Source organism: Elgaria multicarinata, chromosome 9, assembly GCF_023053635.1.
Source record: "Elgaria multicarinata webbii isolate HBS135686 ecotype San Diego chromosome 9, rElgMul1.1.pri, whole genome shotgun sequence".
Taxonomy (NCBI): Eukaryota; Metazoa; Chordata; class Lepidosauria; order Squamata; family Anguidae; genus Elgaria; species Elgaria multicarinata.
Window position 1 is genome coordinate 12892453 of NC_086179.1, and position 15959 is coordinate 12908411.

At 41.2% G+C, this 15959-nt stretch overlaps 1 protein-coding gene across 2 annotated transcripts in view; it reads left to right on the forward strand.

Moving 5' to 3' along the window:
- Positions 1–1199: 1199 nt before the first annotated feature.
- ETNK1 (ethanolamine kinase 1) overlaps positions 1200–15959 on the forward strand; it is a 34069-nt gene continuing 19309 nt past the window's right edge. For both annotated transcript variants that reach the window (XR_010025850.1, XM_063134725.1), the window contains exon 1: positions 1200–1524. Coding sequence is in view for 1 of the 2 variants with exons in the window: in XM_063134725.1 (XP_062990795.1) it covers positions 1345–1524 (180 nt within the window). In the remaining variant the exon portion in view is untranslated. The remainder of the gene's footprint in view (positions 1525–15959) is intronic.

Here is a 15959-nt window from a genome sequence, read left to right on the forward strand (position 1 = left end):
AAGCAATGATAGGGCCCGGCAAATCCCCAATCACAGCTCATTCTAGAGGTGTGGGGCCACTGTAGAAAAGGCCATTTCTCATATACTTGCCCACTTGATCAACATTTGAAGAATACTCCTCCCCCCTCCCCATCTCATGGTAATAAATTTATTTATTTATTTATTACATTTCTATACTGCCCAATAGCCAGAGCTCTCTGGGCAGTTCACAAAAATTAAAAACATTCAAAGTATAAAACAGTATAAAACCATAATATAAAATACAATATAAAAGCTCAACCAGATAAAAAACAGCAGCAATGCAAAATTACAAATTTAAAACCAGAGGATTGGGATAAATCAAACTGTGATGAGGCAACTCTTATTTTGGATGTTTAAGCCACAGTGGGGCCTTTTCTATTGGCCTTCCTAGTGCAACCCCACCTGCCCGCTTCCCTCTCCGACTCTGGTGGCAGCCTGCCACTCCACAGGAGGGTGGAGAGCAATGACCTTCCATTATCCTGGTTTGACCCATTTCTATTTGATATTTCTTTTCTTTCTTTTTTCAAATCACCTTAATTTTTCTTTTGAAAAAGAAAAGAGACATGCAAATAAATAAATTTACATTTCTAATCAACTTTTCCCAATTGGCTGAATAACATCTGTTCTCTTGAAATTGTGTTACTCCTCCACCAAATTTGTTTTGGCCCAATGAATACAGCTAGATGCCTACAGGTAATGAGTTGGCTCTTTGTTTATTTTTCCCCTTTTCAGATCAATATGTGAACTTAAGCCTTTTTCACTGATGTAATTCCAGGTCATGTGTGTTTCTTCTTTCTGCCCATTCTCTCCCAGTTTTCCTTCATCTCTCCAAACTGTTGCCCCTGGGAAGGGAAGGGAAGGGAAGGGAAGGCGGGGCCGAACGAGTGAGCGTTCCATTAGCCCCTCCCCTGCGCTCCCAACCAGACAGCCCCGCCCTCTCATTCTCCCAGGCTGCCGTGCGCGAGAGAGGTTTAAAAAAAAAAAAAAAGTGCCTTGTGGGAAAAAGGACGGTGTGGGTGTGGCTTGTTTTTTTTTAAAGGTTAGTGGGCGGAGCTTCCTTCCATCCGAGGAAAGGAAGGGGAAAAAAAACCCACCACACCACACACACACGCCTCCCTCCCTCCCTCAGCCCTGGCGCCTCCCTCCTCCCAGTTGGTCTCGCGCCTTTCAGTTGCCGGCTGCGTTGCTCGCGTGACGACGCCGTTGCTGCTCCTGCCGCCGCCGCCTCCTGCTCTCCGGCTTCTCTTCCTCTCGCGCCTGCTGAGATTCCGCGCCCGCTCGCCGACGCCTCCTCCTTTTCCTTCTCCTCTTCTCGCCGCCTTCATGGCCAACTACATCCACGTGCCGCCGGGCTCGCCTGAGGTGCCCAAGCTGGACATCGTCGTCAGCGAGCGGGACCCTTCGGGCGGCGGCGACGGCGGAGGGTCGGGCTACCACCGGGGAGCCCTGCAGCTGCTCAGCCGGCTGCGGCCTGACTGGAAGGCCGACGAGGTGACGCTCAAGGTAACGAAGGCAGGCAGGCAGGCCCGGCGGCTGAGGGGAAGGGAAGCGGAGCTGCGGCTGAGGAGGGAGGCGGCGGCGGCGGCGGCGGCTGTGAGAGGCCGGTGATGAGGGTGGAGAGGGAGAGTTTGGTGGGGAGGGGGAGACATGACGAGCAGCCATTGTGGCGAGGCGAGCGAAGGGAGGAGCTGCGGCGTTTCTCCTTTCTCTCCGCTCTTCCCCTCAGCCTGAGGGGAGAAACGGCTCGGGGGAGCCTGGAGCTCGCGATGTTGGGCAGCAAGAGGGCCGCGAGCGGGGTGTCTGTTTGTGTGGTGTGTGTGTGTGTGTGTGTGTGCGTAGTACAGAAGCAGCGGCGTGTCTGAGGGAGGATGAATAAGCTGGAGGGAACGGCCCATCTCTCTCCCTCTCCCTACCCCCCCTTCGCCTCCCTACCCTCTCCGCCTTTCCCAGAAAGCACCTCTTCTCAACCCCCCCCCCTCCCTGGCCGCGCACACCCACCCGCCCCTCCGCAGGGAAAAGGGATGCAACGTCGTGCCTTCTTCACCTTAACGTGATGGCTTGCAAAGTTGCATGGGAGGCGGCTTGCACCTTCGGGCTTCTTTTCCTTACCCCCGAGAAAAGGGCACGTCCGTCCGTCTGTCTGTCTGTCCGTCTGCCTCCCTCCCACTCACCCTTTCTCTTCCCTCCTCCATTTTATAGGATCGTGATGTTTGAAAGTTGGGACCCGCTCCCCGCCTGTTCTCCAGAAATACGTCCAGTGCAATGGTTGGCAGGAAGGGGAAGTTGGTGTGTGTGTGTGTGAGAGAGAGACAGAGAGAGACAGAGAGAGAGGAGAGTTTCTCTGTGGAGAGTGTTTGGGGAGATGAGGTATGTATGTCTGGTGGAGAGGAATGGGCTATATGATACAGCCCATCCCCCCCTCCACAATACACACACACACACATTGTAAGCTTTGGGGGCCCGGCGGGAGAGGCACTGTAGGCCAGTATACACACACTGTAGGCTGTGAAGGGGGGAAGAAACACACACACACCCCAGTTACAGACAGTCTTCCCTTTAACACACACACACACACACACACACACACACACAAAACCCCAAACTTTTAAACATTTCTTTGTCTTGTCCAAAGAAAAGTGAGTATTGAGTGCTGGGAGGGAGAATACCAGCTGTACCCTTTCCCCAAGTTACTTTTCTTTCTAGAGCTATCTCAGCATTATAGTAATGAAGTCATAGGAAGTTGGATGATGGGAGCAGCTCTCTTTTTCTCCTGAAAAAACTGTTAGCCCTTTCAGCTGCAGCTCACCCCACCCTACACAAACACAAGAATTGAGCACTTGGATGGATTTAGGTCATTACCTAAATGGTATTTGAGAAGGAACTCCTAAACAGATATGACCCATAGGGGGTAAGGCTGAATCTTAGGCTGTCACAGTCTGAATGGGAGTATACATAGAGACATAACCTCCTTTTCTCTCTTCCTCAGTCCTCTTTTCAGGCAACCTCCTACTTCTCATGCTTCAAAATGGGTGTTTACCAAGTCTTGGATTCAAAGAGAAGGTTGTAGAGTGTAGTTAAAAAACTTGACATGACATGTCGGTTTTTGTTCTGCAGGTGTTTGATGGACTGAAAGATGTGATTGCCAGTTAAATAGTAATATTTTAGGTTCTAAGTGTACGATTGCATTACTTTAAATAATTGGGAAAAGGTTCTGTATGTAATACAGCTAATGTAAAACAACATATAAAATGTAACTTCTCCACATTGGCCACAGAACTTTTCGAGATGCTTTGTTGCTAAGCTGTTTTGATGAAACTCATTTACAGTCTTCTTTTTTAACTATTTTGCATTTATTATCTCCCTGAGCCTCCAGGATAAGGTAGGCCATACCTTTATTTGTAGAGTTGCTGAGCTCATTGTGCTTCTTGGATGGGGATTGATATTTATTTAATTTAGGAGAGTTATAAACTGCCTCATACAAGAAGTAATAAAATAAAAACCCAAAACATTAAAAAATAGAAGTAGCAAGGACAATAATAAATAAAAAGAGCAGCACAGAAGAAATAAAATTGTTTCAATTTAGTCAGCCATTATACCATAAAATTTAAAAACAGTAACAGGAACAACATAATAAAATCATAAACTTACACTCATAATTAAAAGTAGTCAATAACAAAAACATGTTCACGGTCTGCCTAAAAGAAAATGAGAGCGCTAACTAAACATACCTCCCAAACAACTGAAGATCTCCAGTTATGCCTGTAGAAATTTGTGTTTCTTTTTACACCGCAAGCATATCCTAGGAGCTTCCTGAATTTCTGTTTTACTGTGTTTTGGTTTGTTATTTCATCATAATTTTAGATGCATCCAAAATAACATTCCAGTATTAATGAAAAGTTTTCAGATCAGAAATCACAGAACCTCTTTGAGGTTAATAGTTAACATGAAATACTCTTGTTAATATAACACTGATCTCTAACAATTTTTCTAGAATTCTGTCTGGTGAGTTTTTTTTTTTTTTTAATAATCTGAAGGTCTTATTAAAAACAGTAACTTGGTTAAACTCTGTTTGGGCTTTGAAACTATTAGCACAGATATTTTATGACTTGTGATCCAACTATAACTTTCCAGAACAAGTATGCTCATCTTGTTCTAGGTAACACACTTAACAGATTTAATGGAGCACACATAAAGCTACTGTTGAATAATGTTACAATCTTATTTAGTAAGCACATAATTTAAGACCATTCCAAAGATTGATTTAGAGTAGGGTTAGGCAACATGTAGCCCATGGGCAGCATTTGCCCTTCTGTCCTCTAGTATACCCTCCTCCCATTTAGCGGCATGGTGGCAGCGCTGGCATAAAAACAACACACAGTGGCAAAGCACAACTGAGGTTTAAAAGGGACAAATTTGGCTTGAAACCAAGCTAAAGTTGTCGCTTTTCAGCCTCCAATATGGTTTTCTGCTAGTACAGTGGTGGCAGCAGAATGCAGCCTTTGGAGAGGTTGGTGTGCGTGCGTGTGTGTGTGTGTGTGTGTGTGTGTGTGTGAAAAGTTGTATCCAAGCCCCCAAAGTTGCTCACACCTAATTTAGAAGGTAACGGAGTTGTGGGCCGAAGACAGCTTCCTGTGCAATGTACTCAGGGCAGAATTGATGAAAATTTGTGTTTTTAAAAAATAAATAATAATTTAAAAAATCAGATTTGTTTTATTTAGATCAATTTAGAAATTTTCTTAAAACAACTAGTAAAAAGCATAGGTCAAAGATAGCATTGTGTATGCTAATTATACAACTTCTAATTATCTTTTGTGGATCTGTTAACAGCAGTTTATGGAGATGAGAGATCCATGTGCCTGTTTTGTTAATTTTGATTGTTGAAGAAGAAAACTAACCAAAAGAATAAATGATGTTATTAATACAATTTAAAAACCTGCATGATAGTAGTGATTCTGGCACATCATGACAAGATTAGCAAAGACTCTTCGTTGTGCCTATAATGCTGCATTGAGGATGGCAAAAATCTTATTAGGCCTCCTCAATTTTATCTTCAAAATGCCACCCAGCAGAACTCTTCTGAGTGGTGAAGAGCCTATTGGGAAGAAGCTCAGGCTCAGAGAAACCAGAATTGAACGCTCCGTCATCTGCTCTTATAAATTTGCTAGGCACTTCGAGGAGAAAGTTACTTGTATTAGCTCAGAACTTGATGCCACAGTTATCGCAGAGCATAGGGAGGTGTACAGTGCCCTGTCTGGTCATGTTTCCTGGGGTCAGTTCCAGTTGTTGCAGCCTGATGATGTGGACAAGACGCTTGAATCAGTCCATCCCACCACATGTAAGCGTGACCCTTGCCTATCTTGGCTAATTCGATCTAGCAGAGGTGGATTGATTGGGTGGGTCCAGGGGGTGGTAAATGCCTCCCTCTGTCAGGGAGTGGTGCCTGCTGCCTTGAAAGAGGCTGCAGTGCACCCTCTCATGTACATCGCCCTGAGATCCTAATGATATAGGGCGGGATACAAACGTTTAAATAAATAAACAAATAAATGACATCTTGACAAAAATATAATGATTAATTGAACAGTTGGACCTGGTTCATTTCCTGAATGACCTCACAAGTTCATTCTGTTTTGTTACTAAAATGACCGAATTATCACCTCATTTTTTTAATGAAAATTAATCTAAAAAATATTCAGAATAATTGCGAAGTGTGTATCTACCTTCTAATGAAACCTACATCTCTGAATATGCATCATGATTATATTAAACAATAATGTTTTCTGAACAGGGACATTCTCATCCGAACCATGGTTTGGAGGATCAGGAACATACTATGGTCCCATATGCTCTCTCATGAAGATTACATCTTCCTTTTGCATCATAAGTTGTTGCTATGACATCCAAATCAGGCAAAGACTGGGTTTGGACAACACGATGGGAGATTTTTTAATCCATGGTGATTTATTTGGCCAAAATAACCCACTCTGATAATCCGTGATCTCCAGAGTGGGTTATTTAGACCATCATGGGTTATTGTGTCTTGTGGTGGCCACAGTGGGTTATTTTGGCTGGCTACAGAGCTGTGCAGCAAAAGCAGTCAAAACAGGTGCTGCTTTGCTGTTTGCTGACTTACTGATTAGGACACATTAAAGGGACCAAACCAGCAGTGCAGAGGAGGCAGGCTTAGTCCCAATCCTGCAAACTTCCAAAATATTGCAGGCATCTTCTGGTTTTTGGTGCACTTTGGATTTTTGTTGCTTTCACAGTTAGCGCTAAGTTTTCATAGTGCATCTGGTGCCTCCTTAGTACAGGAAGCTGGCTATGAGGTTTGATCCTGCTCCTGCAGACCCTTGAGGTTTTCAAGGCATCTTCCCTTTTTGGGCAATTGGGATTTTTGCTCCCCTGGAGTAAATGTTCAGGGGCTTGATGGTGGATCAGGTTCCTCCCAGATAGGAGAGGCTGTGTGTGGATTTTGATTCCGAACCTGCAAACGCCAGAAGTTTTCTAGCTATTTCCCCTTTTTGAGGCACTTAGGATTTTTCTTCATTGGTGTGTTATTGGGGTTTGATGGTGGATCAGGTGCCTCCTGATTGGGGGAGGGCTGTGTATGAAGTTTTGTCCCAATCCTGCACATCTCCAGTGCTTCAGAGGTGGAACAGTGCCACTGCTCAGGTGGGAGGACTGCAGCAGGAAGGGGGTGGGGTTGAGTCAAATTACAGACAGTGGCTTAATAAAATACAGTAGCTTATTTGATCGTTTGGGGGATGATAGTAGCTTATTTTCAGAATAAGCTACTGTGAGTAGCTTATTAACCCATCATGGCTTAAAGTGAATGCAGTTAAAGTACATTAGCCAAAGTGCTAATCCTCAATCTGTGTTTTTAAGAGGGTTTTCATACTATTGTTGGAGCGGTAAAGCAGCAGTTTTTGCAGCCATAACTCTACCCACGGCCTGAGTTCGATCCCAGCGGAAGCTGGTTTCAGGCAGCTGGCTCAGGTCGACTCAGCCTTCCATCCTCCCGAGGTCGGTAAAATGAGTACCCAGTTAGCTGGGGGAAAGGTAATAATGGCCGGGGAAGGCAATGGCAAACCACCCCGCTATAAGGCCTGCCAAGAAAATGTCAGCGAAAGCTGGCATCCCTCCAAGAGTTAGTAATGACTCAGTGCTTGCACGAGAGGTTCCTTTCCTTTTCCCCAATTCAGATGTTACTGCAAGCTATGATTATAGAGAACCTTGAAATGAAGGCAGAAATCAGTGTTTGGGGGTAAGGGAAGCAAAGTTTAGGAGCAAGTGCATGAGTCCATGATGGCCTCAGGTCTCAAAATCAGGATTATCTGAATTTAAGGCATAGTGAAATAAATATCATTATCCACTTTTCATGTTGCAGGAAGTATTGAGGTTCTTATGCACTGAAAAAAACAGTATTAAAATGAAAGTAAAACATGATTCTTAATAGGCCACAGCTTTTATGTAAATTGTTAATAGGCCACCACTTTTATGTAAATGTGGGTGGTGGCTTTCTATCTTCTGCACCACTGGTCCAGACAGGAACACTTCATGTCTGTTTACTGAAACTTCTACACAGCATGAGCTGTGTGATTCAGTAGGTTGTAAATTCATACAGCGATTGATTCTCCAGAATACTAAAGAAAATCATGCCAATTTTTAAAATTTCAAATACTTAGTCCTAAAATAGATTTCTTTCCATCTGGTGCTGGTAAACAATATAAAATCATTATTAAACAGGTGGTTCTTATTCACACTTCCAGTCCATTTCTAAATATGTAAGCTTGGATATGTAATCTGAAATGGCTGCATTTGCACTTTTACAAATAGAAGTAGTGAGCTCTGCCACTAATGAACTGCTCGAAGTTGGAAGTTAATTGATTATTCCTTTTTGACTGCCTTCCCATTGATCAGTTCTTATGAAACACACATCATTAGAAAGCTCTTGACATGCAGATTCCACAAATAACAGTTTTCACTGTAATTCAAAGTTGGGAGTTTATTTATGTCCATAAAGCCTTTTAAAAAAGAATTAAGCTGTCTTCTATAACAATATACTATGAAGTTTTATTTTTAATATCAAAAAGTCAAGTATAATTAAACATAATTAATTGAAAATTGCAGCAAACTGAAATATGAACACAAAATTTCTGTACACCTTCATTAACAGGTGCTGGAGAAGTACGATATGCCAGTAATTTACAGCCTGTAAACAAATCATGGAGAGATTAAGAGACACCTACAGCTAAAAGTAACCCAATCAAAGTTTAGTTTATACCAAGAACACTTAGAAAGTTTCAGTAAATAGTTAGATCATTTAAACCTTTCATTAGGTTTGGTTTTTTTTTCTGTGAACAGTGTTCATAGGGAACCAACTGCTTGTTCGTTTATGTTTGGTTCACTTTGCTTTTTAAGAGAGGATTGCTCCTGGTCTTCATTGCAGATGTTGAGAAGAGGATACTAAGTAGTGATTATCTCATATTCCTCTGTATTTCATACGGGATAATTGCTGTTGTCTTTGAGAAGGATACTTTTGTTGAAGAAGGTAGAAATAGTTTCTCTGAACTCTAGAACCATCTACCCTTTCTCTTGTTTCGCCTAGGAGTTTGAAACTACTGCTGGACAAGCATAAATGCTGTCATGGTAGGGTAGCTGCTGTTTTGTTTTTATCTGGTTGAGCTTTTATATTGTATTTTATATTATGGTTTTATACTGTTGTTTTATATTTTGAATGGTTTTAATTTTTGTGAACCGCCCAGAGAGCTCCGGCTATTGGGCGGTATAGAAATGTAATAAATAAATAAATAAATAGTGGTTCTAGCTGTGACCTGCTGGAAAAACACGTCGTGTTCATAGGTGATTTGGTTGGCGCAATCAACAAAACAAAAAATGGAGTTGGATAATCTGGGTAATGCACTATAGTAAGCTTTAGTGGGCCAGGATTGTAGTTCTAAGTAATAATATTGATCTGTTTGTAGTAGGTTAAATGCTTATATAGCTGATTAAAATGATGCTACTATATAATAGCTGAACTTGATATACTGACAGATTGCCCAGTGCTGGGGGAAATTCCACAAAGTCTAAACTAATAGACACTTTTTAAGCTCGTTTCACATAAAGATGTTAGCATAGGCCAGGATTCCCCAACTTTTTCTGGCATATTTGAAATGTTGAGAGAGATGTCATGGGCATCTCTATCACAAATAGCTGCCGTAGGGTGTGGCTAATCACAACTTAATTCCTGCAACAAATTACACAGAAGGCAAACGGTTGAGGTTAAAATAAAAGTATCTTGCAGGAACCTGAATACCAGGCATAGGTGAGGCCCAAGTTCACAGTTTTCTACTCCCACAAAATATCCACTTTCCAATCTTTCTCTTCTTCTCTTTCTCCCCTGATCAACCAGTTGTACCAGTTTTACCTTTATCTTCCTGGATCACCTACAAAACTCTCTCTCTGGATCACCTCAACTCTTTTTCTCATGTATGAATTCCACACACCCCATCTGTCCATCCATTTTCTTTCTTTCACACACATGTTCTTTGCTGCCCAGTCGCTCAATTCATACTTCTTTCTGACCCTCCCCCCTTCCTTCCTCCTTCCAACCACTGACAGGTTTGGTACTTCTCAGCCACTGTCACCTGTGCCTCCTATGCCTCTCTTCAGAGCAAATCAAAGGCCTTCTGTCATCCAATCAGAATGGAGGGGGCATGAACACAGAGAGGAGCAACAAAGGGAGAATGTTAAAAACAACAACCCTATACCAATTTGATCTGGCACAGGCACAGATAACCTGGTGCATTGCATGCACTGTGAAAAAGGACTTTTATCTGTCCTGAATCTCTTGCCAATCAATTTCATGGGATGACCCTGGGTTTTAGTATTATGAGAGAGGGAGAAAATTATCTCTGTATCCACTCTTCTCCCCGTCATGCAGAATTTTGTACCACCATTGTAGTGGTTTTTATCAACTATAGTGAGCCATGACTTTTTTGGGAAGAATTTCAGGATATGGGAATTGTTATGACAGGCTGCAGCAGTTTAGGATATTACCTCCGTTGCAGAAAGAACCTTTTTGTATTTGACAGCAAGTACTTATAGAATAGCTTCAAATTTGATTTAGTCAGTGTACCTATCTCAGGTTGGGATTTATGTTAAGCTTTGGTAATACTTTCAACTGTTGTCATTTTTTAAAATGTCTTTCCATTATTGGATTATTGGATTACTAGTAATTATAGCCTTTACTACTTATTCAGAATTATGGTTGATCTTTTTTACACACCAGTTTTTCTAAGGCTGCAATTCTATACACATTTATGTATAGAACTTACAGCACAATCCTATACATCTTTACTTAGAAGTAAGCGTTCATTCTCTAGTACTACTGCTGAAACTCAACAAATGCTATAAATGTAATTAAAATTAAAGCTCTTCCACCATTGATACTACATATTCTGATACCAGTATTTATTTTTGAAGATTCCAATTCTACTTAACCTGCATTGTGTACAGTTTGAAGCCAGGGAAGATTAGTAGGCTGAGAAACAGTTAATATGGCTTCTCCCTCCCCTCTACTATGGGGCAGCTCCCCATTCAGGGTAATGGAGTGGACAGTTCCCTCTCTCAGGGAGCTATAGAGGTGCATCATGGCAAGGGCTGTGTCTAGGGATGCCAACAGGATGGCTTCACTCAGACAGGTTGAGCACAGGGAGTTCAGTTCTGACAGCTTAACTTTGCTGGAAGGTTTTGCTGTAATCTAGATTAGAATCTTCTGGTCATGTGCCATATTGATGTGGAGCAGCTACGTTATAAGCAACACATGAGGCAACTAAAGCATGTGCTTTGCTACCTTTATTAAGCAAAAGGCTATGTCAGTGTATGTGGTTTGTGTGTATCCAAGGACTAGTGATAGTAATTTTACTCTAGTTTTTGCTGTTTATAACAGTGGATCATAACAGCTTCTGTTTCTAAAATTGCTCAACTTGAGGAAGAAAGATCATCAGGCACTTGTTGACAGGTGTTGAGGAGTAACTAATAGTTTTGGAGGGGTGAATGGCCTTTAACTCAGCAATAAAATATTTGGGTACGAATGAATTAGAATATAGCTAATCCTGTTTTCAAGTATTGTTGGTGGATGCCTTTAAGAGAACTAAAAATACTAATAAGCTAAAGTCCATTGATTATTAAAATGTTTATGGTGAGCTAGCTATTGTGTTTTCCTGATCTGACTTGATGCTGTTGTTTCAAAAACTAATATAGTAAGAGATTGCCAACATTTGTTTGGGCCACAGTGACAAAGAAGCGGATTTCTACATGATATGCAAATTTTGCTCAACACTGACAACATCGATCAGTTATCATGGAGCAAGTGGAAAAATAGAATTGCAAATTTAGGGCATAATCTTATACATGTTTAGATGGAAATAAGTCCTACAACTCACAGCATCTTTCAGACAGCCATGGAATGTTGGGAGTTGTAGGATTTATTTTTGTCTAAACATGCAAAGGATTGTGCCCTTAGTTCTTTAGCTTTTGATGGTTAATGTATATATTGATTGGTGGAACCATCATGGCATTGGGAAGGCATGAGTTACCTTCCTCGTACGCAGAAATTATGATTTCTTCATGTACAGTTACCAGCTTCACTTTCACCTCAGACTGGGATTGTGAAGAGCTCCAAGTAATGTGCACAAGTAATGGCTATTTGTTTTGCCAAAGGCAAAGAGGTTTGGATTCAGAAGCAATAACCACACAAGTTAATAGAAGCTTAAAGATTTTATTAACTAGCAGGCAAAATATTACAACTAATGTGATATTATCAAATGAAGCTGAGCAAGATAGCTTACATCCCCATTCTGTTGTTGGGAGCCCCAGGAAGACGACAGTGGAGAGACTCCATTTGGCCAATCGTACAGCACCTCCGTTGCCCAGGTCTGCACTGAAGTTCAGCCCAAGTAGCACATTGGAGGGACTTTTATACTTGAGTTCTTCTGTGACTAAGTGCTGTTGTTCACACCTGTTGTGATGGTCAAAATCTCAGTCTCATGATGAGTATGCATTCTTTATCTCACTCAAAAGATAAGCTAAAGCGAGTGGACAGCAGCCAACCTAATGAATCAAGAGACCCTCCCGCGCTCTGAAGTCATGCCATCCTGGGTTGAAAGCTAACCTTGAAAAACAGAAGATCAAGCCAAGAAGCTTGAAGGCCCTTAACCCTTAGAGAGACCTTGTTACAAAGGTCCAGACATGAAAGAAGCAGTTGTAGCATGTCACATCTACCTCTTCCATGTATAATAGTGTTCCGGTAAATTTCCTCTACACTATTGTACTTGACTTACTTAGACCAGTGTTTAATTCCTTGATATAATATTCATTGGACGACCATGGGTCAGTCTCTCATAGTTTAATGAACCTCACAGGGCTGTTGTAAAGGTGGGGAGGAGGGTAGATTGGAAGAGACCGGAGTTCCTTGTAGAGGAAGGGTTATAACATGAGTTATAATATAAAATTTTATTTAGATGCACCAGCAGTTACCATGAACTGTTACTTGGGCAGAAGTTATAAGTAGTTCAAGCTTGGCTGTGATTATATGGCATGGAATAGAGTGGCACATCTCAGCTTTGATCAGAAATCCTACCCCCAAACCTGAGAACATGTAGAGTATTTTGTGGAGGGGAAGGGCAACAAAAAATAGAACACTTTTCCCCTCCCTATTTTGAAAACAAAGTAGTTTCTGTACTCATTCTATCCATTATAGCTACCAATAAAGCAGCTGGGAAATAACACTTGTTGCATAGTAATTACTGTAATTATTTTATGAACTGACTTGGATCTGAAATTGCCTGGATTGCTTTATTGGGCAGGCTTGTCAAATGCAGAATGTAGATGGCTCTGTAACCAGATTTGAGGTGATGAGACTTGATGGTTCAGTGAATTACTACTTTTGCTTCCCTCCCCCTTTATCTCTCTTTCTGTCCCTTTATCTCCCAGACATTAGTATTTTGGAAGGCCTTTGTTACCTCCTGGCAACCGCTTCTTGAAGTCCTAGTACTGTATATAATGGAATCAATAGAAGATTCTAGTGAATAAGTAAAGTACGAGAGCAGCCTCTGCTGTCTAATATATGTAAGTTCAGGGAAGCAAACACTGAATTACACAAAGATAAACTGTGCTGGTCTATGAGGAAAACTATGCACAATTGCTCCAACCAGAATGCCACAAGCTTCCAGATTCTTCAGAACTCTCAGGATAGGTGTTAAAAACAGCAAAGGATGGGTGAGGAAGCAGAAAAGCCCAAAGGTTAGGCTTGTTGTGCCCATGAAGTCTGAAGTTTAGACTTGGTTTCAAGATGGAGATTGTAGACTGAATGAATTAGTTATTTGTAGGTGCTGCAGGTGTCAGATTACACCTAGTATTCTGGAACTAAAAAGCAATGTCTGATCTGTAAGTCTCAAAACATAAAGGCCAGCTGTAACAGATGTTTTTCTTGCCTTGGGCGAAACACGCTGATTCCTATTTAGGTGGAGAGCAGAAGTAACGAGAAACATGACAGTATTTATCTTAGAAAAGGCAGATAAAACTTTAGCTGGTGCACTAGGTTAAAGGGGGGGGGGGAATGTTAATAGATTCCACATTGTGTAACATTAAATAGTGGCTGGAGAGAATGGAATGCTGAAACATGCACAGTCCCTCTTTAGGGTGCTAGAAGCTCTTTTTCCTCTGGTGGTAGATCTTGCTCTGAACAACTAAATACAGTATTCTCAAGGTTACTTAGTTATAATGTGCCTTCAAGTCAGGTTTGACTTATGGTGACCCTGTGAATCACAAGGCACATAAACATAGCTACGCTGCTGGTCCACGAGAACACCCCCTCCCTCAAATCTAGTAGTTGGGCAATATTTTCATGAGCACCAACCAAAATGAGGCTAAATCCAAACTGTAGGCCTCGTGGCCACAATACTTAGTCTAATTTTTGGACTTAACTGTTTTCTCTCCCATACCCTGTTTTTTGTACCATTCCACCTGATTAAGAGTTTCATTGAATTTGCACCGGGGGTGGGGGTGGTGTCTCATGGGCCAACATGGCTATCTTTTATTTATTTTTTAATATCTCTTATATACACTTTTAGTACACATGAAAGTAGATAACTCTGCCCCAATATCATAAATGCATTAAAAGCTTCACCTGATAACGGACTCAAGTACATTTCGGAGCCTATTTTATAGCAATGATTTTTTTTTAACTCTGTCATGTCAGTACAAAAGCATCCTGCATTGCTATTCAAAGTGGAGATCTTTGCCATTTGACCCCTCGATGGAACACTCTGACTTTTTGGAAGCAAGTTCACATAAATCACCTCTACTCTTGACTTGGATCTAGTGATATGTGTTTTCTGGAAAATTTTGAATTGGAAAACTATTTTTCCCCCCAGAAAAATATCCTTGAAAGTTAGGGTAATTTGCATAGGAATTTTTTTAGTTTGGACTGAAAAGTTTTCTGATGCCCTGGAGAATGATCTAATTTAGCATATTTATTTTTCTTGTATTTAGTAAACAACAAAGCTTAAGTACCTCATGTGTATTGAGATGAAAAAGTAACAAGTACTTGACCTGAAATATTTGAAATTAAAGCACACTTTGAACCTGTTCAGATGTCACACTAAGCCACAGTGGTTAAGCATTTTGAGCTAAACATGGCTTAGTGTGTCTGAACCATGACTTAGACACCAGGTGAAGACCTTTTTATTTTCCTCAGTATTTTAACAGTTTATCAACTTAATTTTTAACTTTGTTTTAAATTTTTATTTTAAATCTGTATTAATTTCTGCCTTGCTCCTCGGTTTTATCCTGGTTGTGTTTTTACTGTTTATTTTATATTTTGAATGGTTTTAATGGTTTTAATTTTTGTAAACCGCCCAGAGAGCTTCGGCTATTGGGCGGTATAGAAATGCAATAAATAAATAAAAGTGTGTTGTGTGAACCATTCCTAACCATGGTAGCTACACAACCACAGTTTAAACTCACTCAGTAATCATTTGCTGCAAAAGGGTTAGCGGCCTAACCATGGCTTAGCATGTCATCTGAACAGGCCCTTACACTAGGTTCAGATGTCACAATAATCCACAATGGGTTAACTAAGCTACAGTGGTTTAGTTAACGATTGTGGATTATCATGTTGTCTGTCGGTTTGTTTGTTTTTAAGATGGCTCTCATTGGGATATTGTAGAAGGGAAAAACAGGCTGCTGTGATATTTGTCAGTGGGTGAAACAGCACCACTGCTGGGCTGGGCAGATTGCAGCGGTACAGGGAGCTAGGGATGGCTCAGATTATGCACAATAGCTTATTTGTCTGATCATGTGAGGGATAAAAGTCGCTTATTTTCAAAATGTTACTGTGTGTAGCTTATTAACCCATCATGGCTTAAAGTGAGTCTGAGTGCAGCCTTAATGTGATCTAGATGTAGACATTTGTATTAGAATATTGCTACAAATTTAAAGACAATTGCATACACTTTGTTTTATTTTAAGAACAAAACAAAAGTACTGAAAACTGCTGATTCATTTAATAAATGTTAGCAACCCAAACATCTGTGCATGATATGCTGACAACTTTATCAATTGTTGCAGCCTGTGTAGGCTTACTTCAACCAGTATTCAATCCTTGTCCATCCTTACTACCTCTTGCCGGGGTGCAAATACCCAGTTGGGTCTAAAAGACAGTAAATGGTTCAAAGGAAGTGGTCTTGACCACCTTGAAACCTCCAGGATCTAGTAGAGTCGGTATCTATGGTCTGGCTGCAAATATTCCCGGGTTGGGCAAGGTATTTTGAGTGGGTTGTGCCATTTAAATTTGAGACATTCCGTGGTGAAGATTATTTAGATGCATTTTAGTCTCATTTCTGACTTTGTTTGTGGGGGCTGAAATTGCCTTGGTC